We start from the raw sequence: 25585 nt of genomic DNA, 5'->3' as shown, positions 1-25585 counted from the left end.
ATCCTTGGGTAAAGTGAATTCAAGTTTGTTTGGATGAAGGGTCATGCCTTCATCAAAGGGAGATAATTATGATTTCGTGAAAAATTAATGACATCATTTAAAAATCTTCTCAGGAACCACTGTGCTTGAAAATATGAAACTTATGTGGAAGCATCCTCAGGCAGTGTAGATTCAAGTTTGTTCAAATCATGGCCCCAGGGGTAGGGTAGGGCCACAATGGGTGATCAAAGTTTTACATAGGAATACATACGAAAAACCTTTTAAAATCTTCTTCTGAAGAACAGCAAAGCCATGATTGGTCATATTTATGTGGAAGCATCTTCTGGTAGTGTAGATTCATGTTTGTTCAAATCATGACCCCTGGGGGTAGGATGGGGCCACAATGGGCGATCAAAGTTTTACATATGGATACATAGGGCAAATCTTTATAATTCTTCACAAGAACAACAAAGTCATGATTGGTCTTAATAATATAAAAAGCATCCTCGGGTAATGTAGATTTAATTTTTTTTTGCAAATCATGACCACCCAGGAAAATAGAGGGGCCAAAACAGGGGATCATAGTTATACAAAGGAATATAAAGGAAATAATCAATAATTATTTTCTATGAAAAGCATCAGTCAGCATTCGATTCAAAATTAGATTTCATTTGCTGACAAGGTTATTGTATTGTCCATAGAATTTGCGAAATGATGACTTTAAACAAGACTGTTGATATTCTTATTTCATCAACAAGTTTGTCAGTAGCTTGCCTCCTTTTAGAAATTGTTCATACCTAGAGCGTCTCTTGCGTATCGAACCAACTAGGAGATGTAAAACAAGTTTAGAGCACAAACTTTAATTGTTTATTTCACGAAACAACGCTATCACTATTTTCATTATATTTCTTTTATTTTTTCATTAAGCTCATTATATTGAAATGATTATTTAGTTATTACAAGTAAATATCTCGTTATAACTTGGCTAGCTAGTTAATAATTCTCTGTCGAGAGTTAGTTATCTCGTAATAATTTAATTCTGGTTGTAACATGTCATTTGATTGGATAAAAGCTAGATTTAGTTGATATCGTATAACATAGGTTGCCTACGTCACTATGACTTATGTCAAAAATGTATTATTCTGCTTGACGTTACTTTTAAAATATGCTCAATTTAAAGCCATTTTTGTAGAAAAATTGCCTTATTGTCTTCACTTAATGACGGAAAATTAAATTATAAGGAATGAACTTAATAGCTGCCCAAGTTATACTTGCATTTATCCTGTAACTACCCCTTAAAGCTTGCATTGACCTAATAAAGGTAACCTAATAAACCAAAGCTATATTTGGTCAATGCCCTTATATAGCCTCGTGCATGTATTCTGACGTTCTGAAAGCATTGTGAAGTCATATATATTGCAATGTTTACGCTATTGCGTCTTGGTTTCAACTGCAAAGATGTGCCTTAATCGGGTTGAAAATATCTTATTTTGGAGGTCAGATGTGAAAATATGTTGCAGGATAAAGAAAATACAAGGTTACTGTCTTGAAATAAAAGCGATAATTGGGTTCGAATCGAAAATGTGATCCCTAGCTGCCTCTGATAGAAATCTTGAAATTTCATTGGTCAAGAAGAATACTGTATTAAACCATGTTATGCTGTCTATCCACATCATATTGTTAATGTTACCCCTCCACGTGCCATACTGTCCAGATCATATTCAATATGTTGTTTAAGAAATAAACAACAATGTTAAAAAGTTCTCTGGGAAATGAACTTGGTTGGTCACGTGATCAAATCATGTGAAGCCCGAAGGGCTTTTCGGGACATTTTTCCAATTTTTTATCTCTTTCATCACTATAAACTTAGAATTTCCAAAACCAGTTTCACCGTGACAGAAATATGTAAGCAAAATATCATCTCGCCGTGTGATTCGTTCACGCTATGACCTCTGACCCCCTAATAAGTTCATACAGAATTAAACATATTTTAACTTCAATAGGTTCATCTAAGAAACATATATGTGCAAATGTAATTTTTTTCATTTGAACAAGCAAAGAGCCTAATAACTGACGTCACGTTAGCATTAAACGACGTCACAATGTAAACAATTGTTAGGGAACGGTTTGCTAAACTCGGAGAAAATGAACTTTATTAAAAAATCTTCGACAGGGTAAATTAGTTATGTATATGGGGTTCTTGAAAAAATACAATATGCATTTTTCAAGGACCCCATAAATTTCCGTATTACCCCTCTAAGTGTCTACAAAATTAATATTGAGGGCTCTGCAAGCCTCGCCCTCTATCACGTTTTCTTTCCTTCGCCCAAATATCGCTTATATTTCAAGACAGTAACTATGTATTTTATATATAACCTTGGTTGGAACACTTTACGATTTTTTACGCTTTTTTTATTAACCGCTTCGCGGTTTATAAAGCGTAAACTGTCTCAACCCAGGTCATACAGTATAACCAGCTATTATATTCATTCCTTAAATAATGAATCAGTGACCCTATTAAAATGAATTTCCTATCTTGTATAACGAGTTAGTATCATATTATGATAATTTTTTAATCTCATTCTCCAAGAGTTAGTAGTCTCGTTACACCGAGTTTGATGTTATATTAAAACGTTTCAACTATTAAGTCGTCTTTTGATAATTATAATTACATGTAATTAGCTATCTTGTTCACAACTTAGTATCTCACTATAACATGTTTACATATGTAGTTGTTTCATAAAAATAGGTCTTTTTTATCTCGTTATTCAGGAGACAATAGTTTCGCTAGAAAGAGTTTGTTTAATTGGGTTTTCCGTCTTGGCAAATCTTGATAGCTTTGCTTACATTTTTATCAAGCAGTCAAATTGCGCACAGACTCAAACTGCCTAAACTCCTTTTAATTAAATGGTTTAAATATTTATTGTTTTAATATATTTTCTCCCACCTTTGTTAAAAAGTTTAAACTGTTGAAATATAATTATATCTTGCTACAAAACACAATACTAAGTATATTATGGTCGTTTATATATTTGATGGAGAAAATAGGTGGATTCCGGAAAAAAGTAAGAATTCCTGATAATTTGAAATACAGTTAATGACTTCTGAATTCTGCCTACTTGTTATACTATACAGACTCTGTCATGAACTGATTAACCTCAGCCTTTGGCCTCGGTCAATCAATTCCTCACCAGGTCTGCATTCTCGCAAGAAGACCTCATCAAAAGTCTTTTTTTCTTAACGAGATTACTGTATTTTTTAGACTTGTCAGAAATTAGACTATCCAGTTTTCTTGCAAATATTGGTCATGATGCTAAATTTTCAGGAATTTGCAAACTCTCGAGTTTCAATAGGCCACTAGCATGAAAAGTAGGTCATTGATTTACCATTTGAAAGTGTAAAAAAAAAAATACCACAGTCATAAGTCAAGTAAATGATTTTTCATTTCTATAAGTAGAATGCTTTTGCCTAGTTAACATCCTTAAAGACACAGATTTTTGTTGAGGAATTGCTACATACTGATTCTTAATAAATGCATTTGTTGCTATGTGGACAAGTTCTGTTGCTATGGATGAATTAACTTGAAAATACTTTTAAAAAACCAGTTTGACAATGTCTATTCTGGACAATAGCAATTCAATTATTAGAATCAGATAATCTATTAAATACTAAGATGAATATGTGCTAAAAATAACTTTCAATGCTTCGTTGCTAAGGAAAATTTGCTGTTGCCATGGAGATAGCTTATTGTTAAATAGTCTTTAGTATACAAGGAAGAATATTTTATATTTTATTATTTTAAAATTTGTTTTATGATTACAATTTATCCGATTTTTCTTCCAGTGCTTTACATTTTCCCCTTTTTAAATTTATCAAACCATCCATTTTTGTTGCCTAGCAACAGATAGGAATTTCAAATTTGCAAAACTTTTTATTTCACATTCTTAGAGAGGTTTTCCTGTGGTTTTACAGGAAATAGATGAAACAATTGTATTAAGATGGTGAAATGAATAATATCGACTTGATTTTTGCTAAAATCAAGCAAAATGCTGAATCAAAAAAAAAAATTGGAAACATGTATCTTTACCTGTCTCTATAGCAAATATATTAGAGAATGTAATTTTTTTAATTACATTGACAGAACACTTTAAACGTGTATCTTTCTTATTACACTAGATAAGAAAAAAAATTACTGTTTTTACATTTTGTATAAAGCCTTCAAAATGAGTGAAATTTCGTCCATTTACAAAGAAAAATTGGCCGGTTGCTAGGGAAATTTCTTTGTCCAGGTTTCCATAGTAACAATGACCCCAAATATTTTTCCTTCCACATACATGGCTTATAGCCCAAGAAAAAACTTTGAGTGAAAAATCATTAATTTCTGAGAACCCCATGTATCACCTCCTGCCTGATTGTTAGGTGGACCTGTACTTAATAATTTACTTTGTTAGTTTATTCTTTTGAAAACGTATTGATAACCGTATGTAAAGTCATTTGACCTTACCCTTTATAGCACTGTTTGTTTGTTTATGTTTGTTTGTTTGTTTTTGGCAATCCCTCTTTCATGCTTTATTTGACAGGTCGTCCCCTTTGTAAATTCCTATATAACAGCACCCTGCAAAAGGTGGGTAACTTTACCACCCCTAACTACCCCGGATATTACCCCTCACATACTCAGTGTGAGTACGTTTTCCGCGGCGAACCAGGAGAACGAGTGACCATTACCCTGGACAATTTCGACGTTGGAAGAGGGGGAGTGTAAGTTTGTTGTTTAATAATTTAACTCTCACAAAACTTCACATATACAAGAAACATTTGAAAAGTTCTAAATATTGTTTGATGAAATGAAAAGCATTTAACGGAAGTTGGTGATCTGGATATCTTTAGAGACATAAGGAAAATAAACGTTTATTGTGGCTTCACCAAAGTATTGTCCTAAAATGGCGTTAAAAATCATATCTGTTCAATACCGTAAATATGAAGTAGAAAGAAAATAATATTTTATTTAGGAAAAGGTTGTAAGCCACCATTTGGACATTACTTGGACATACGTACATGTACTAAGAGATTGATACCAGGTTTAAACAAAGTTTTTTTTTATGTTCACTACTATGAATACCATAACATTACTTTTCTTGTTCAGTTTAAAAATACCAGACTATGACGTCATAATTGTCAAAATAATGCTGGAAGTAGAAAAAGGTCTGGTTGAGTTGTTCTGTTTTCTTTTTATGTATGCTTAGTCTCTTTACTAATATTTCGTTTCAAAACCATTTCATTGTTATAGTTTAGTTTTGTTAAATAAAGTTCTTATAACGGAAGGATGAAAAATATTTCGTGACAGAGTAACCAGCCATAAAGCAGAATTATTAATTAACCAGTAAAGAAATGCAATTGCTGATAAGCTATATAATTACATTTTCACCAATGAAATACTGTGATTTATTACATTTTCAACAGTGAATTACTGTAATTTATTTATTGAATAAAAGTAATATTCTGACACAGTGTGAAAGATATCAAAATGGTATTCTCACAGTGTTTTTAGCTCACCTGAGCCGAATGCTCAAGTGAGCTTTTCTGATCACATTTTGTCTGTAGTCCGTCTGTCCGTCTGTAAACTTTTCACATTTTCGACTTCTTCTCAAGAACCACTGGGCCAATTTCAACCAAACTTGCCACAAAGTATCCTTGGGTAAAGGGGATTCAAGTTTGTTCAAACGAAGGGCCACACCTTCTTCCAAGGGAAGATAATTGAGAATTTATGAAAAATTAATGGCATCATTTAAAAATCTTCTTCTCAAGAACCACTGTGCTTGAAAACATGAAACTTATGTGGAAGCATCCTCAGGTAGTGTAGATTCAAGTTTGTTCAAATCATGACCCCCAGGGGTCGGGTGGGGCCGCAATGGGCGATCAAAGTTTTACATAGGAAATATACAGGAAAAATCTTTAAAAATCTTCTTCTGAAGAACAGCAAAGCCATAATTGGTCATATTCATATGGTAGCATCCTCAGATAGTGTAGATTCAAGTTTGTTCAAATCATGACCCCCGGGGGTCGGGTAGTGCCACAATGGGCGATCAAAGTTTTACATAGGAATATATAGGAAAAATCTTTAAAAATCTTCTTCTCAAGAACAACAAAGCCATAATTGGTCATATTTATATGGTAGCATCCTCAGGTAGTGTAGATTCAAATTTGTTCAACTCATGACCCTTGGGGGTCGGGTGGGACCACAATGGGCGATCAAAGTTTTACGAAGGAATATATAGGAAAACTCTTTAAAAATCTTCTTCTCAAGAACAGCAAAGCCATGATTGGTCATATTTATATGGAAGCACCCTCAGATAGTGTACATTCAAATTTATTCAACTCATGACCCCCGGGGGTCGGATGGGGCCACAATGGGCGATCAAAGTTTTACATAGGAACACATAGTAAAAATCATTTTAAAAAACTATTTGTTAAGAAAAGCAAAGCCATGATTGGTCATATTTATATGGTAGCATCCTCAGATAGTGTACATTTAAATTTGTTCAAATCATGACCCCTGGGGGTCGGTTCGGGCCATAATGGGCGATCAAAGTTTTACATAGAAACACATACTAAAAATCTTTAAAAAAAAAAACTATTTGTTAAGAATAGCAAAGCCATGATTGGTCATATTTATATGGAAGCATTCTTAGATAGTGTACATTCAAGTTTGTTTAAACATGTCCCCTGGGGGTCGGGTGGGGCCACAATGGGTAATCAAAGTTTTACATAGGAATACATAGGTTAAATCTTTAAAAATCTTCTACTCAAGAACAGCAAAGCCATGATTGGTCATATTTAAATGGAAGCATCCTCAGATAATGTAGATTCAAATTTGTTCAATTCATGACACCCCCCCCCCAACCACTTTTATATTTAAACTTTTCAACCTTTCAAGATTGAAGTGATTTCTGCTTTTTCCTAGCCATAGTGCTCAGGTGAGCGATGTGGCCCCTGGGCCTCTTTTTTTTTCTTTCTTTTTTTTTTTTTTTTTTTTAAACTAGCTGGCTGTTATAAGAGAGAGAGAGAGAGTAAATAAAACATACGGACAGAGACTAAAACTGCCAGTTTCCCCAAATATGTTGTTAAAAATTCATGTATACGTTTTTCAATCTCTCAATCGCTTAGCTATGACGTCTCAACCGCTCAACTATGACGTCATAGCCTATGACAATTTGTTACGAAAAGACAGGCAAAGGGAAAATCAAAGAAAATGTAATAAACAGAAAATTCAATGTTTTGTTGAAGAATATGGAATTTATTTCACTCGTGAGACAGGATTTTTTGATATTTTCACTCGTGCTTCGCACTCGTGAAAATATAAAAAAAAAATCCTGTCCCACTCGTGAAATAAATTCCATATTCATCTACAAAACATTGAATATCCTCTATTTATTTATTGAATGAAAGTAATATTCTCTCATATTGTGAAAGGATACCAGAGTGATATTCTCTCACAGTTTGAAAGGATGTCAAAGTAAGTAAAAAAAATAATTTCTGGTCTGTAATAAGATAGAGATAGTAACTAAAACATCCTGATAGACTAAAACTGCCAATTTCTTCCCAAATATATTTGCTAAAATCCATGTCACAATGTTTTCAATCTCACAACTGCTAAGCTATGCTCAACTATGACGTCAGAGCTCGTCATAGGACGTCATAGGACACTGTGTTAAGAAAAGTAAGAAGCAACGGGAAAATCAAAGATAATGTAATAAAGCAAAAAATTCAATGTTTTGTAGTTGAATATGGAATTTATTTCACTCGTGAGGCAGGATTTTTTTTTATATTTTCACTATTGCTTCAAAATATCAGAAAACCCTGTCCCACTTGTGAAATAAATTCCATATCCAACTACAAAACATTGAATATCCTCTATCTTTCTGTCACCAAAGCAATGTTCATTTAAAAGTCTTTTTTGAAGAAGAAAAAGAAGCTCATTAGAGCTCTGTGCCAACGTTATCATGTGGTCAAAAAGCCTTATGAACACATAGGGTTATGGGATCATTTCAGGATTACGTCACAAAATAATATTGTTACGCCACAGTACACTTTCCCTGATATTAACTTTTGTAATTAGGTCATCACTTATTTCGTAGAAAACTCTCAGTAAAAGCTTTCAGTAAAAAAAAAACTTCGGATTGGAAATACTCTTTTTATGACTAAACCGACTTTAAATACAGTTATTTTGAGTATATGTTGTTGCTGGTTTTCTTTACTCTATTCCTTTTAAATATACTTGTACTCAGTGATCCTGAAAGAGGGAACATGTATGTATCCTTCTTTAGCTCTCCTAATCTTATACATTGTTATCATGTTCCCCGTTTTTTTTTTCTTTTATAGCTGTGAAGGTGAGAATGACCACGTGTCGTTTACCGCCTTCGCCCACGATGGACCAGACAGGGGTTTTAAACCTATCTGTGGTGTTATGCAGTCACTTATCACTAAACGAGTGTCCGACGGCGCTTACTTCCGGGTTCTGATGAGTTCCACTGATAACTACGAACATACGGGCTTCCTGGGACGATATGAATTTAGCCCTGGTGAGTCACTGACCCGAATACTTTGTAGGGGCTCCCTGTGTCCTCATTTTCACCCTCAATAGTACTAATCAATCAAGGTCTCTCTCTCTCTCTCTCTTTCTCTCTCTCTCTCTCTCTCTCTCTCTCCAAATTGTCATTGTTTCTTTTTTTGCAGATTACAAAGTCTTTCCCCCCACAACATCTTCACCAGAGAAAAGGAGCGGATCCCAGTCTTCAGCAAGTCACACCTCTGTGTTAGACATTCTTTGTGTGATACTGATTTCTATAATTAGTATAACTAAAGTCAATATGATTAGCTAGCTACCGCAAAATGTTCTAGGGAATAAAATGTCTAAAATTCATGTTAAATACTGTAAAATCACACATTTTTTGTCGGGGCAGATTTCGTGGTTTAAGAAAAAATACTGCATGGTCTGTGGGAATTTCGTAGATGAAGAAATGTCGAGTTGTTGGAAATTTTACACTTCGTGTAAGACATGAATACGTGGGTCTCTTCATACATGTACCACCAAAAAACAACGAAAATTAGACCCCATAAAAATAAGTGATTTCACAGTAACTCCAAAAATCAAAACTTAATTACGATTCAATCTTGTCATTTATGTACTGTTTTAAAATTATGCGTGAAATATTCAAAATCATTTGTACAGTCCAATATTATATAGATCTAAAGATTTAAAGATGTAACCATGTTATCGAAATCAAAATAGCACATGCGCACTCCAAGTTTATCATTTACTTCTGGTGGCGCCTATGTGTGATATGTCATTGCACATTTTTTTAATCTTGAAACCTATTAATTTAATTTTATACACATGTATACTATATACTATGAAATCGTTAGATGTATATATCCGCCAAAATATATTTTTAATTTTAGTATATCTTTCCATGAGTATTTTTAAAAATACACATAAACATGTTAGATATCAAGACCCAGAAGCAACATCAAAATTAATATCTTGAATGATTTACAAATGACCTGTATATTGTCTTTAATTGTTGGTATAATAGCAGGAAACTCTCTATTATCTTGACAATTTACCATACGAACTTTTGAGTTAGTTTGTGTTTCTGTAACTTTTTTCTTTCTTTTTTCTTCTTGAAATATCCTATTTATAAAATGTACATTTTTTTAACCTTTTGATATTGTACTGTTTCCAAAAGCTCTTAAGATATTTACTGCTATTAGTTTCTTTTAGTTGCAGTGTGATTGTACACTGAAGACATTGATTTCTATGTACATGTTCAAATTCAACTGAATTCACCAATTTATTATTTGTAAGTTTGAATATATGTTTTAAATGCGAGAAGCTTGAAATGCAAATTATGTTCATCTGAGAGTAAATTGCTATGTTTGTTGCTGGTTTGAAGGACCTTGTGTATAGATGCTTTTTTTTTTATTTCTATCTTTTTCAAACTAATCCTGCTTACTTCTGTTATAAAATGTATGGAATTGTTTTTAATGAATTGTTACTATTCTAGATCTGCATATTGCGTTAACATATTTCAAAAAAAGCCAGACATGAGTGATCTTCAAGAACATTACATAATATGTTTTCACACAAGTTGGATTTGTCATCAAGACAAGGAATAAACTTAATTTTCAAAGAAAGTTGTGATGACTCTTCACAACCGAAAATATTAATATGTTTCGTAAACTTGGTCATCGATATACTATATTTGCTTGTATCACCAGTATATGTCTCCATTCCTTGAAATTCATTTGGAAGACTGGTTATCTAGATCCATGAATATCTGCAGACTGGAAGATCTTGGCATAAAAATCTTCATTTGGCAAATGGAGATTTGGGAGAAAAACATTAATTTTGATTTCTTCTACTGTTCAGCAATAAAATGACTTGGAAAAAACTTTTTTACTAAATTTATTGCACTTTTTCTTTATAAACTTTCGGCTCTTGTGGCCTCAAAATCAACAATATCACAGCAACACTTGATACAAGAGATCCAACAACTGCAGTTCCTGAGTAACTCACTTCCATAACAAGTCCAGAAATGAATGGAGAGAGCATGCGTGCTAATGACATCACACTCTGACTCATTCCAATAATACCTCCCACATTTTTCCCGCCACATCGTTGTATCGTAAGGCTTGTAGATGAAACTCTCAGCATTGAAGTAATAATGCTTAAAGGGGTATAACAGATTACATATAACACAATGTTACTGACAATACTTAAAGATAACAGAGTAAATGTTTGAAATACACTCATATATAAAACTATCTGAGCATCACTTCTAAACAGTTTTGAGATTCTCCCCACTAGAAATCCACTGAGAGCTGCGATGGTTGCCGAGTATGAAATGAGGTAACCAATGTTACTGGGTGACATATGAAATATCTCTCGCATTGTCAGTGAAAAGTTGCTCCTGTACAGTAATATGGAGAAGCCTAGACAGAACTTGATTAGAAACAGATCCCAGAGGTTTTTCCAGTCAAACGTTCTAAGGGATTGAAGAAGAAGCTTAGGACTGAAGTTTTCTTCACCTGAATTAAGTCTTTTTAGGGAATCTTCAGAATCATTTCTCAGTGGGGTGTTTCCCTTGTTACAGTTGCTGGATTCTTTGTCCTCTACTACTGCCCACACAAACACTAAAGATTCAAGAGTAATTTTGCTTTAGTGAGTATGACAAATATGTAATGTACTCTTCTAATGACCATTGAACAAACAAACATGTAGTCAGTAAAACATGCTCATAGCAAAGTGCCAGTGATGAACAATAATGATTCGTTATAAACGAAAATCATTATATCCCATAAGTTCATTATATGATTTAAAACCACAGTGAGTGAAAATCGCTTCTCTGTAAGCGTTAATTTTTATAAGCTAGTTTCCTGTAACCTTTTTTTTACTTTACAACATCACTGAGGTTTTTGTCTTTGATTGCTCAGGTGATTGCACAGGGAACAATACCATAATGGTGGAATTATTAGTGAGACGCAAATTTAGCGAATTGTTCTTCAAAATCGGTATTAATTTTAGCAAGAAGTAATTTTAGTGATTTTATGGTGCATAGAAAGACAACAGTAACCCCCCTAATGCGGACTAAAATGTTAGCGATATTTAATTTTAGCGATCTCAAATGTCAAAATTACATCCTCGCTAAAATTTGTGCGGTATTCTGCAGTTTTTTGTTAATCTTAGTTTTGCGGTAAAGAAAAGGTTAGCTTTCCATTGGTTTAAAAAGGAAGCTTCTTGAATTGTAAAATGTTATTAAAGATTCAGCTTTCAAGTATTAAAAGTAAGCTTTAACAAGACTAGAATCTTTAAGGGACATGTCTGTCATCTGAAGTCATCCATAGTTGTTTTAAAGCTTAGATATTTTTTTTCTCTTTAAATTCATAATTTTTTTTTTAGATTTTCTGTAAAACACATCAGAATCTGTATAGATGCAAATCTTGAGAGGAATTATAGCATTTCGTAGAGATAACTTTTCTTTGCCTTTGAAGATGGGCTTTCTCCTGGCATGTAAAAATATCTATTTTAAATAATTTTAAACTGAATACCTAAAACTTTGCTTCTAGAACATGTCTATGATTTTTATAAATAAGTATTTCAATAGGAAAGATATATTAGATCTATCAGAAAAAAACAAGACAGTTCAATACAGAATAATTACCGGTATATACCGTAAGAATGTCGAAATGAGAATCCTATGCAGTAAAAACTGATTACAGCAAGCACGCCTATAATGAATTCACACTTGCTTCCAGCAAAGTGATTTTAATTCCCTGTACATGTATTTTTAAAACATGAAGAATCAAATCCTTTGTTCCTGATTTTGCTATAAGCATTTTATACTGTAAAACTTTTATAAATATGAATATATGAAGAATGTTTATTTGGTGTTGGAGAGGTTTACAATCATCCTGGGAGCAAATGATAAGGCTTGCAAAACTTCCCTCTCTGCAAAGTATTTTCTATTGTCACATTGATCATCATTCTTATAACACCAAATATAGATTGACTCTCTCATTTCCTAGTTAGCAGACTGCACAAAACATTAACTAAAGACTGCATTCCAATCAGTTTAGACATGTCAAAAAACATTAATATGGTAAATAAAAGATGCATCTGACATAGAGTTTTTGCTAAGTCCTATAGTGCAAAACATACTGATACAAAATTAAAGCCAATTTAGTACTACTGATATACGTCCTACCTGCATTGAGAACAAATATAGCAGTACATAGGAAGGTGACTTTATAGAATCCCCCACTAGTCTCTGCCAATCTGCCCCCTACCATTGGACCTAGGATAAAGCCAATACTGGAAGCAGCATTGAAGGTCCCCAGCACCCCGGACTGGTCACTCCGAGAGGACACATCTGTCAGATATGACCTGGATACACTCTGACTGTGTTTGAAGATACCTATAAGGGCCAACAAGAAACATTTCATTCTTAGATTTCATTAAGATCCATTCACACCTTTATGAATAAATCTGTAACTTTACTACAGTTTAATCTGCTCAACAAACACTGTGGAATCATAATTGTTTGTGGAAGGGGGGAATGTTTGTGGATTTCCTGGGTCACTTTTACATGTACCCATGATTTTACATCCCCATGAACAATTATTTTGTTTACATATTGTTTCATTGAATCTTTAAAAGATTATTAAAGAGTTACCCAAGAAATTATGTCCCCATGAACATTGACTCTTATAAATTAAATGATTCCATAATTTTTTTTTTTTTTTTTTTGGTTACATACATCTATTGAAATGATTTTTATGAATTACAAATATAGTCATTGCTTTAGCTAAAAGAATTTCATAGGATGTTTTTATTCATTCCCTTAAATGGAAAGCATTGCTTGTGTTCTTCATAAGCAAGTTCTTTAATTTGGTTAGCAAGTTTTACTACATAATATGAATAAGATTATATATAACTAACACATGTGTTACTGTAAAAGTTAAACTTATGTAAATATTTATTTTCAATAAATTACTGTTAAAAAAAAACAACAAATTAATTGAAAATATTCTCTTGAAATTTCATACCAGTCCAGTGCAAAGCAAACCTGATTCTTTCAAAACAAAAATTAAACACTGACATAATTGTTCTCAAGTTTAAGTTTCAAGTTGAAGCTTCAACATTCATTTTATTAACTATAATGACAAACAACCAAAAAGACGTTTATGAATAATTGCAAATAGTATTTTCCTCTGTTGAAGACGGTGAAAGATAATTTGTTTTCCGATACACTGCTAATTCTATAAATTGGAAACTTAGCAGCACACTTTTTTGCTTTTTCCCATGCTGTGCTGCAATCCATCTCAAAATCAATACTTTAGCACGTTTCATTATGTAAATCATACAGGTCTTTCCCTTGTGGCAATAAAAAATTTTTTGTTCTCAACGTTTACTTGATGTATAATTTTCATTTTAATGCAGTGCCACATCTTGCATTATTGTCTTCTATCAGTAATAAATTTTAGAAGATTTAAACAATTTTTATTCATTTAGGAAATAAAAAAAGGATTTCACTCTAAAATGAAGTACAATCATTATTTTAAAGAATTTACCATTGTTGCATTATTATCTTCTATAAGAAAAAAGATTTAAACAATATTGTTTTCATCATACATGTAGTAAGGAAATGAAAAATCATATAGCTATAGGTGTCCTTTTGACCTTGATCTTGGAGTTTGACCTACTTTTTAAAAAACTTTAACCTTGGACATAACTTTTTAATGGTTGCTGATAGGGCTTTCATCTATCACATGTATATTCCTAATGACAAGACCTTCCTTTGGGTACCAACATTTTTAACCTCCTAACCTTAACCTTTGAGTTTGACCTACATTTGTAAAAGCTTAAACTTTGCCTACAACTTGAAAATGGTTGCTGCTTGTGCTTTCATATTTCACTTATGCTTTTCTTGTGATAAGACCTTTCCTTTGGTATCAATATTTTGGACCTCATGACTTTGGTCTTGGAGTTTGACCTACTTTCAAAAAGCTTTAACCTTTGCCAGAACTTTTGAATGGCTGGTGCCAGGGCTGTCATATTTCACACATGTTTTCCTTGTGATAAGACCTTTCTTTAGGTACCAATATTTTTTAACTCGAGATCTTGACCTTGGGAGTTTGACCTTCAACCTTAGCCTTGAGCTGCAGTATGGGGGCATCAGTGTTTCACAACACATCTAGGATTTTTTTTTCAAAAACAACTAAACCGCAACAGATGTTTGTAAGTCAATGCTGATTGTGATGTAATGTGCAAACAGCAACATTATGAATAAGGAATTAAAACTGATATCTAATTACATTGTACTTTGCATATTTATCAATTTCCATGGATTTATTGCTAACTAAACCTAGATGATAGCTTAATTGCCAACTTTGTAAATAATGTATCATTTCATTTGATGTCAAACAGACTAATCTGATCAAAGCTGGAATTCAGAATAAATCATTCTGGTGGTCGTGAAAAATTTCCAAAAAAAAAAAATGTCATTAGGAAACTAAAAATTATAAAGGCTCCAATGATTCTGTTGTGAAAATTCAATATGTTATTAATTAGTCCCCTACTGGTGAAACCAGAGGGGACTATAGATTTTCTTATCTGTTAATCTGTCTGTCTAGCTGTCTGTCCATACGTCTGTCAGTCTGTCCCACTTGTATTCTGCAATTTTTTTTCTACATGATTTCATACATGCTTGAAGATATTAAGTTGATTTTTGCTATGAGGAGTTAAAGACCAAGATTACATTTCATTCCATTTTGAAGAGTTTTAACAGAATTGCTGACTTTTACATATGTAACTTTCTAAAGGGAACCAGATTATACTTGCCAGTAGGGGACTAGTATTACTTATGCAATACTTTCAGAATGCTTGTTAGTCCCCTACTGGTGAAAGCAGAGGGGGCTATAGGTTTCCTCCTTATCTGTCTGTCTCTCTGTCTACAAGTCCCTCTGTCTGTCTGTCAGTCTGTCCCATTTGGATTTTTTCCATGCTTTTTTCTACACACTTGCAGATACTGAGCCACTACTAAACATTAACTTTTGTTTAGCAATAACAACAAAATTAAGCAGATCATTATACCAAAATAAAAAGAGTATGCTCTTGTGCCAGATGAATACTTAATTCTTAAAGCTTTCTGCAAAGAACACAGAAATTACTTTGTGATAATCATAACAGGTTCCAGCACACAAAAACTGTCATTTAACGTCAATATCTAATCAAGATTTATAGTAGATATTTACATGGTAAATAACAATTTAATTCTTAAGGACCGTTTCAAGAATAGTTTGAACATTTTGATCTTGCTAACAATTGACCTATTGATCATAAAAGAACTATTACCTCTAACTAAATTTGAAGTAAGGGCTATACCCAAATTGATTCCTTTGAAGAGTAATTATCATAGTCCTTTTTCAACATCTCCCATATTATACATATAATTTTAGAACAAATTCATTTTAGGTCTGATAAATAAAAATAAGAAAGAGTGACAGTCATCTTCCTAAAAAAGGGGAAAAAAAACATAAAAAGAAGGGGGAGGGGGTACTGACTATGACATGAAGAAGGGACAAAAAAATACTGATCCAACTCTTATAAACCTTTCCAAATTACATTTCAAAATCCTTATACATTGGTTATATAACTATGACAGCCAATGAATCTCAATTGAATAATAAATGTCAAGCATATCTTTGTAGTTTACAGATAGAAGAAATGCAACAAAAAATATATCAGATCTGATAAAAAAAAAAAAGTAATCCATGGTAATTATACACTGTACCTGTGGGAATCCTGGAGAGCATCAGGACAATGAGGGTGGTTGAGAAGCTCATGAGGAAATATCCCCCCGCCGAGGCGAGCAAACAGAACAGGAGACAAAACTTCCTCCCAGCATTGTCACTCCACTGACCCTGTATAAAAGGGGAACAAAACATGTTACAGGTATAAGAAACTGTATACTGTACATAGTTCAATATTTTTTGGATGTGAATTTTTTTCAGGGGAAAAGGGATTCAATTTACACTCTAATCTTCATCGACAACATGGCTGCATTCAAATTGAAAAGTTTTTTTCAAAGACGTTGCAGTTAACATGGTTAATAAACAAGTTTAAGAAGACTTTTTTAAGTCTCATATGATGAGAATCAGAGAATGTATAAGAAAAATAAAAATAGAATTCATATCATTGACTTTAAATGTTATTTGCTAGACAACATATTATAATTATGCTGGACTTAAACCAGTCCTATGCTTACTTAGAAGTATTTATTTTCTCTTTACAATGTTTACAAAATTCTTTCTATCTTTTAGGTGGTGGAATAGATTTAAATATATTTTGCTTTTAAGTTTAAATTATTTTTAGAAAAAAATGAAAGAAAAAGTGAGCAAGCTCACATACCCCACGCTCCCCCAAAGCTCGACAATGCAACACATACTGTACTTATGAAATTATTTAAGGCAAAGCACCGATTTGAGGGGGGGGGGGAACTACATGTATCCAAGATTGTGTGTGTGTGTGTGTTAAATCATTAATATTTTGATCTAAAATCAATAGGGGTCTTATAAGGTCATAAAGTATTTCACATAAAAATTTCATTACAAAAGCTGATTCCAGTGGATTTCCTTATTACCTAGCTGGAAAGTTTCTTCAATAATAGGCAAAACTCTTAGGGCAAAAATAATGGAATTTGAATTTCCTGGTAATATGCACATCTACACACTGTGTACTAAATATCTGCAAAGTTTGACAAAATTCTGTGCAGCGGTTTAAGAGGAGTTGTGCTGACAAACTGTTCATCTCTATATTCAAGATATGGCCAAAATCTAAGTTGAAAAGTGCCGAAATTCCCAGAAAAATAATGGAATTGGAATTTCCTGGTAATATGCACATCTACACACAGTGTACTAAATATCTGCAAAGTTTAATGAAATTCTGTGCAGCGGTTTAGGAGGAGTTGCGCTGACAAACTGTTCTTCTCTATATTCAACACACTGCTCAACGCGTTATCGGCATTTCAGTTGTTATCCGGCATTTGGTGCAAGAAAAGCAATGTTTGCAAAATGTAGGTTATTTAAAATTTCTGAATTCAACGATAATTGCGTACTCCAGCAAACAAAGTTTGTGATCTTTGGCAGATATATGATTATACTTTCAGCAGCAAAAAATACAAACCAAATCACTGTCTTTCAAAAGATCAACAACTCTTTCAAATGATATTTTATAAAAAATTTCGAAATATGTCATCACATTTTAGCTTTTGTAGAAGTCAATTTCGTTTTTTTTGTATTAAACAAAATAGTTTATATATTCTATAGACAATCATATACCTGTAGATAAGCAGAAATCAAAAATCCAAATTAAGGGTTAGTTAACAGGCATCTAAAATGTCTCGGTAGGTGAAAACATGTTATCGTCAACAAGGTTGATGTTGCCGGATAATTCGGTTTTTACTGGTGTAAGTTATCGGAAACTCAGGTTAAAAAGTTTCCTTCAGCTTTAGAAATAGATTGAAAAAAAGTCCATTATAATCTGTCAATCCTTGAAAATTACAAACATAATTTTTTAAAGTGATTTTTGAAAATTTTCTAGCTGTCCATTGTTAGTTTTTTGATATACATGTAAATAATTATAATTATGATTTTATAATAGAACTACTTATCTGTTCAATCATTTTTCTGTTTTCCTTTAAAGATAGCCACAATTGGCTTCCATCGGTTTCAGACGTAATTGTGCATGTATACAACAAATCTATAGTTTCTTTAGTTAGTCAGGTCTTACGATCTATTATGTCATTTTTGCAAAAACATCGTCACTTCAAGTGCCCAAATGAGCTAAAAGTTTGTTTTGTCCAATACAGAGCGATAGCATTGTTTGTATCAAATCATTTTAAGGACATACCCAATGTAGTTTGAACTTTATTGTCTTTTTCCCTGGAGTTGAAGAGTTCCAATACTTAAAGGAACTTTGTGCTACATTTTAATGTCTATATATGCTATTGTACACTTCTTCTAAAACAATTTTGGATAAACAAAACATATTGAATATATGTTCAGTAATTTTTGTATATTTTTCTTTCAATTATACAGGAATTTTCATCAATTGTTATCTTTTCAAAACCCCTGGTAATGCATGCTGATTTTTTGTCTACGAACATTTGATGGCACTTTAATCTAAAATAAAGAATATCTTGAAAAATTATCAGTAGGTAAGGTACGTTGCGAATGTCCTTAAGGTTTGAAATAGAGGAAATCGAATGAGGTGCAAATATACCGCAAAGAAATATTTCTTTTTTGTTATAATTGGGTATGTATAAGATTAAGGAGACTATCCTTGTACAAAAACATTGTTCAGTAAAAATAAATAAAATTGATTAAAAAAAAAACGTTGAACTCATTCCCCAAACGTTAAAAATACCTATTGGGGGAGGGGGGGGGGGGTGCTGGTCAATTCACTTTAATTCTTCACATGTTTAACCTTTTCTACAAACAGTGATCCGCGTTTTCAATGAGGAAGGGGGTGTGCCAAGGTTTTTTTTTTCTTTTTTATTTGCTTCACTATAAATATTCAATATAACTCTGTGAAATCCAGGTGAGGTCCGACCGTCCCCGACAACGCCATCCTAAATCCGAATATGAGCTCCACCTACACATTGAATTGTCTACGGATTTTCCATTCGGCCGATAATGACAAAGAGCACTCCGCGGGTGTGATCGGTCGACAGGGGATGCTTATCCCTTCTTTGCCCCTGAAACAACATCTGATGTTGTTAGAGTTCCGTGATTACTCTGCTCCAAATGTATACTGTTTCAATAAACTTTTGAACTTGAATAAGTTATCTTTATATTTCATTAAAAATAGTTTCTCTCCGTCCGTAACGCTTTTTGTAAAAATTAATAAGTAAAGTCATTTTATTTTCTCAAAAGTTGGAATTCTTGGTCATATTTTGTCTAACACCCTTTTGGAAAATTCATTTAACCACCTTTGAGTTTAGATTCTTTAGTTGCTTTATACCAAACTAATACTTGTATGTACTTAGTTCTAACAAAAGGAACAACGACTGTTAAGGGGAGATCAAAAATGCAAAGTCAAGGAATAAAAAGTTAAACGAAGCAAGGAAAACAGAGACAAAAGCGAAGAACAGTGCATAACTGGAAGGCAACACACAGAAAACTAAGAGTGAATTACTGTGAATTTAGCAATTATTGCAATGCTTTTATATTGCGCATAATGCAACGTAAGAATCTCAATAAATAAATTTGTCATTTGTATTTTGGTTACAACAGAGATTTATAATTCAGAGAATTAACTAATACGATATTTTCGATCAGGTCAAGATCATACACATTTCGGTGATTATGAGATATGCCAAAACATTCATGATCAAAAAACACTCCTTTTCTTAAAGTTACATATTCTAAAAAGAGACAAATGTTATCCAAAAATTAGTATTGTGTTCTTGCCACTTTAAATATTTAGATTTAATGAAGATTTCTGTTGTTTCTTTAGATTTTTCCTAACCTATGACAACCTTTGTTTTCGATAACTAAAACCAAAATTTCCGATAACAATGTGAACCATTCAACCGCATTTCTATTTTTATAGTGTTTATTTACAACAATTTAATAACCTGTCCAAAGTTGTTATCCACCGAATGCCCAATAACAACCGAATAGCCGATAACGCGTTGAGCAGTGTGTTCAAGATATGGCCAAAATCTAAGTTGAAAAGTGCCGAAATTCCCAGAAAAATAACGGAATCGGAATTTCCTGGTAACATGCACATTTGCACATTGTGTCCTAAATATCTGCAAAGTTTGAAGAAATTCTGTGCAGTGGTTTAGGAGGAGTGACCGACTGACTGACAGACGGGTCAAAAACATTATACCCCCCGCAACTTGTTGCGTGGGTATAATAAAAACACAGAGCATTATCATATCATCCAATATAAAATAATTTTTGTTAGAGAAAAATAGTAAGGGAGACAATCCAGAAAAGCCCAATTTAATATTTTCACAACTGTTCATAAAAGCTTCTTGCAAGTGTTTATGTGAGAATACATGACATTATATTAAAATATATGACATATTTTGATATATTTCTCAATAAATTTATAAAGCGGACCAGGGCTGTAATGTTCTTGGACTACTTTGGCACTTGCAATTGTGACGTCACAATATATTTTCCCGGCTCTCCATTCTTAATGACATAACATACAGTCATGTACATTTGATATCACAAATATCCATTACTTATGTTGTTAGGATATTTAAGATCAGGAATACAGAGAAAATTCAATGATGTGAGTAGGATAAACAATGTATTTGCATTAAAATATGCAATAAAAATTTATTGACTGAATATTGAAAAATATGAGGCGTCACAGTAGCTCAGTTGGTAGAGCACTGGCTCTGTGATTGGAAAGTCATGTGTTCAAATCACAGCCGTGACTGACCTAAGTTGATAAAAAATAGGTAGCAACTGTTCCTTCACCAAGTGCTCGGCACTTTGAAGTGAAAGTTTTGGGTCCTTTGGATGAGACCTTATAAACCGAGGCCCCATGTCACAGTAGGTGTTGGCACGATAAAGATCCCTCACTGCTCAATGGCCCTCAGTGCTGAGTAAAGATCTAAATTTGAAGCCCTTCACTGATATATGGTGACGTCTCTATCTGAGTGAAAAATTCTTGAACAAGATGTAAAACAACATGCAATCAATCAATCGAAATATATGCCCACCCTCAATATGTGTGCAGATGTGGACCTCACAATTTTGGTCTGCTTTACTACACAAAGACCTCGGATGGGAATATTTCCTGATATTCATTCAAAATCTATAAATATTAATAAATATGTAGGCAATTGCAATACTTAGCTCCAAAATTTCAGTCACTACAGTAATATGTACTGCAAATATCCACATAATACTCTAAAATGTATCGAAAATTATAATATAAGTTAATAAATACTGGTAATAAGTTTTTCTATAACTTACCACAATAGGACTAGACATTAGCTGGAGAGCTCCATATGTAGATCCTACACAAAAGTAATTAAAGTTTTCACGGTAATATTTTTATAAGCTATTTTTGGTACATTTCACTTAAATTTTACAGTAGTTTACCTGTAATTTCCATTCTAACATTTCAGAAATTATTTTTGATTTAAAAATATTACAGTGACATATTAATGATTTACTTCTGTTACCATGGTTATGTTACAGAAATTCACCTGATATTACATGTAATAGTTACTTGCATATAGTTCACCTTTGTTACAATACTTTACCTATAATCCCCGTAACTGTGGGGGTGGCTCCCAGATCCCTGGCATGGGTGGATATGAGGGGGAGAATCATACTGACCCCAAACAGGTCCTAAAACCAGACACAGGTGTATATAAGAAACGTTCTGCGATTCATTGTGTTCTTAAGTACATGACATGCCCTCTTTTAAATTTATTTTTATTCATTAAACAGTATGAATATATGATCTGAATGAAACTCTATTGGGACCGGGGGGAGGGGGGAAAAATCTCTCATTTTTTATACATATGGAATGAAACTTTTATTGTCCCACTGCATAAGAATAAGACAGGTACTAAATCTGATCCAAACAACTATAGAGGATTATCAATAAGCTCAAACTTGGGGAAAGTATTCAATAAGATCATACATTTGAGATTAATCAAATTTACTCTAGATAATAATCAGATTAGCAAAAATCAAATTGGCTTTATGGAACACAGCAGAACAGCTGACCATATATTTTCTATAAGATCAATAATTGAGCACTAGAAACTCAAAAAGAAAAAAAGTTTATGCAGCATTCACTGATCTGAAAAAAAACCCACTTGATACGATTTGGAGAATAGGATTATTTTACATACTTCTAAAAAATGGTGTTCCAAAGAAAATTTTCATTGTGATTTATTCTATGTATGCGAACACAAGGAACAAAATAAAGTTAAATGAGGGGTTAAGTGAACCCTTTACAGTGTATATCCGAAAGGGGTATCAAGCAAGGTGATGTACTAAGTCCCTTGCTTTTTAACATTTTCATAAACACTCTGATCCAATATTAGTAAAGGATACAAAAGTACACTGCTTGTTATATGCAGATGACTTAGTTTTGTTGTCAAGTAGTCCTGATGGTCTACAATGTAGCCTGAATATTCTTGAAAATTATTGTGTTAACTGGAAGCTAGAGATTAACATGTCCAAATCAAAAATTATGGTATTTAATTCTAATGGTAAATTTTTTTTAAACCATTTTACTATTTATGGTTATCTGTATTGAAAATGACACAATTGACAAATATTGCTATCTTGGTATAAATCTTAAATGTAATGGCAATTTTAACCTTGCTGCAGCTCAGTTAGTGGATAAAGCCAGAAAAGCTTTATTCAAGATAAAGAAAACCCTTGGAATACATAATTCCTGCTGATTACTTGAAAAATTGTTTGATACTATGGTAATTCCCATTTTGCTATATGGAAGCGAAGTTTGGGGTATTGAGTCAGTCATAAAAAATTCAGGCTCGGCATCTTATGAAAAGTTTCATTTTAAATTTTTTTAAAAAATCTTAGTTCATTGCAAAACTTCAAATAATGTTTGCTATTCTGAAGACTCCCAGTCAGATCAAAAATTATTATGTTTGCTATCAAATACCTTGATCATTTAATTTCGATTGAACGTACGTTGGCACATGATATCTTTATCAAAACTAGTGTAAAGAAAATAACACATGGTCTATGTGTTTAAAGACTTGTCTTAATAACTTGGGGTGTTTCTAGTTAACAAATTTTAATATGTCATTGAAACCAGTGCTTGGCATTGTTAAGCAACATATTCATGATCAAATATTACAAGAACAAAATGCAAGTATTATGAACTCCTCAAAACTATCATTTTATCGGAACTTTTGTTTTAATAATAAACATGCACATTATGTTGACAAACTAGAGTCACTGCATGATAATGTTATGTGTGCCAATAAAATATTTTGATTTTTTTTATTTTGATTTTACATCTTAAAGGTGCTTAGACACAGATCTGAAGTTAATATTTTCTCAAATTTTCTGTATAATATCACGACTTATATATTGCAATAGCATTTTACATGAAAATATAATAAAAAACTTATTTTATCTGGAAATTATTGGAACTAAGAATTCCTGAATGCGTTTGATTAACACATCCTTGCACTTTCACAAATTTTATATTTATCCTTAATATTTAAGAAAAGAAGCGATTTTGTTGTGTATTAATGAAAAACATTATATTTATAATCCAGAAAATTCAGAGTAGAAATGTGCAAAAGCAAACCCCCTCACTAATATTGTCAGCCCGTGCTCAGTGTTGTGTACAGAGTTTAACAAATTGAATACACCCGTGAAACGTAAACTGTTTTTGTAAACAGGGCACGAGCTCTGTTATTGTTAATGTTTACGATTCACCGGGTCTGTTCAATTGTTAAAGTCTGCACACACCACTGAGCACGGACTGACAATACTGTGAGTGGGTTTTGCTTTCGAACATTTCTACTCTAAATTTTCTGAATTATAGTTTTAATATTTTTCATTAATACACAACAAAATTGGGCACAGTGTAAAGACCTGATGAGTGTAATGACCTGATTGACCTGATGAACATATTTTCAAACAATAACAAAATTGCCACTTTTCTTGTAAGTATTAAGAATAAAATTAAAACTGTGAAAGTGCAAGGATGTGTCAATCAAACGCGTCCAAAAATTTGAAGTTTCAATAGCTTCGAAATAAAATAAGATTTTTATTATATTTTAGTATGAAATGCTATAGCAACATATAAGTCATGAAATTATGCAGAAAATTTGAGAAAATATTAACTTCAAATCTGTGTCCAAGCACCTTTAAGTTTAAGAAATTTTAATATTGAAAATAGACATTGTAAATCTAAATCATCTGAAATAGATGTCATATTTAACTTACTCCACAAAAGTCACAGGTATATCTTATATTTGAATAACATTACTACATTTCATACTTGTTTCGAAGCATGCAAACTAGTTTCGTTTCATAACTGACAGGTCAACGTCATAATAATTGGCAAAAACCATAACAGATGCGTTATTTTAAATCCATACAACCTTCTTTGAAGAATTTACTACAATTTACACCAACTGAAAACTTAACAATCTTACCAGAAATCCCGAAAAATACATTGACAACACATTTCGTCGTCTTGTGTCCATAGTTTTGTTTTCTTCTGCGAGTTATCTCCCCCTGTTAATAATGCACGGTTAAGTCGTCCTTACATTGCTTCCTGTTTAAACTTTCGTTCATTTGTAGACTGGCTTGCCTGTCTGATATGAGCGATATCTTTCGAACGATAGAGACAGGCAATACCAGTCTAGTTCATTTGTAAAATACATGTATCATCATTTTCTTACGAAACTACTGTAAAATAGGATTTAACTTGGTATATTCATTGAAAGCACATCTCATCATTCTGTCAGGTATCATTTGGTGTGGGGTTTTTTTCCTCACTAAAGAAAGTGTATTAAAGAACAAGCACGTGCAAGTGCTTGTGGACTGCCCCCCCCCTCCCCCTCCCCTTTTCCCCATCCTGGTCAAGTTCTTCTTCTTCCCATTCAGTGCAAAACTACTTAGGTATTCTGCGTGAGGGGGTGAGTGTCTATGTACAGTGCACAATAAAATTTAAAAGTTGCTTGCCCTTTTTAATTTTATTTTTATTTTTCATCTATTTATTTATTTTTTAAATAAATTTATCTTCTTATTTTACATATGTACAATAGATTTAAATAGCATGTTTGCGTTATCAAATTATAACCCGGCATAGATGATACGTACCCGTTTAAATAAATATTCAGACGTGGGGTCAAGAAATTTCTGAGTTGGTAATTTTTTGACTGGGTTAGAACCCAACCCCCCAACCCCCAAGAAATGTCAAGAAATTTCTGAATTGGTAATTTTTTGACTGGGTTAGAACCCCCCCCCCCCCCACCTCTGGAAAAAAAAATCCTGGATCCGCGTCTGG

The 25585-nt window shown here is 32.8% G+C and overlaps 2 protein-coding genes across 3 annotated transcripts in view; one reads left to right on the top strand and one right to left on the bottom strand.

The window, feature by feature from the left end:
• The window catches only part of LOC133201502 (suppressor of lurcher protein 1-like), a 61146-nt gene extending 51730 nt beyond the window's left edge, over nucleotides 1-9416 (top strand). For both annotated transcript variants that reach the window (XM_061337298.1, XM_061337299.1), the window contains exons 10-12: nucleotides 4560-4737; nucleotides 8359-8558; nucleotides 8713-9416. In XM_061337298.1, coding sequence (XP_061193282.1) covers nucleotides 4560-4737; nucleotides 8359-8558; nucleotides 8713-8858 — 524 coding nt within the window. In that variant the 3' untranslated portion in view covers nucleotides 8859-9416. The remainder of the gene's footprint in view (nucleotides 1-4559; nucleotides 4738-8358; nucleotides 8559-8712) is intronic.
• A 1012-nt stretch (nucleotides 9417-10428) lies between these two features.
• LOC133201504 (uncharacterized) overlaps nucleotides 10429-25585 on the bottom strand; it is a 31357-nt gene continuing 16200 nt past the window's right edge. Inside the window, exons 8-12 of the mRNA XM_061337302.1 lie at nucleotides 21834-21921; nucleotides 21541-21584; nucleotides 16332-16461; nucleotides 12744-12953; nucleotides 10429-11172 (exon numbers count right to left, since the gene is read on the bottom strand). Coding sequence (XP_061193286.1) covers nucleotides 10445-11172; nucleotides 12744-12953; nucleotides 16332-16461; nucleotides 21541-21584; nucleotides 21834-21921 — 1200 coding nt within the window. The 3' untranslated portion in view covers nucleotides 10429-10444. The remainder of the gene's footprint in view (nucleotides 11173-12743; nucleotides 12954-16331; nucleotides 16462-21540; nucleotides 21585-21833; nucleotides 21922-25585) is intronic.

The sequence above is a fragment of the Saccostrea echinata genome, unplaced genomic scaffold (genome assembly GCF_033153115.1).
Source record: "Saccostrea echinata isolate AGI-Se365-2 ecotype Australia unplaced genomic scaffold, CSIRO_AGI_Sech_v1 ptg000044l, whole genome shotgun sequence".
NCBI lineage: Eukaryota > Metazoa > Mollusca > Bivalvia > Ostreida > Ostreidae > Saccostrea > Saccostrea echinata.
Note: the sequence above shows the minus strand (reverse complement) of the source record. Positions and strands in the feature narration are given on the sequence as shown.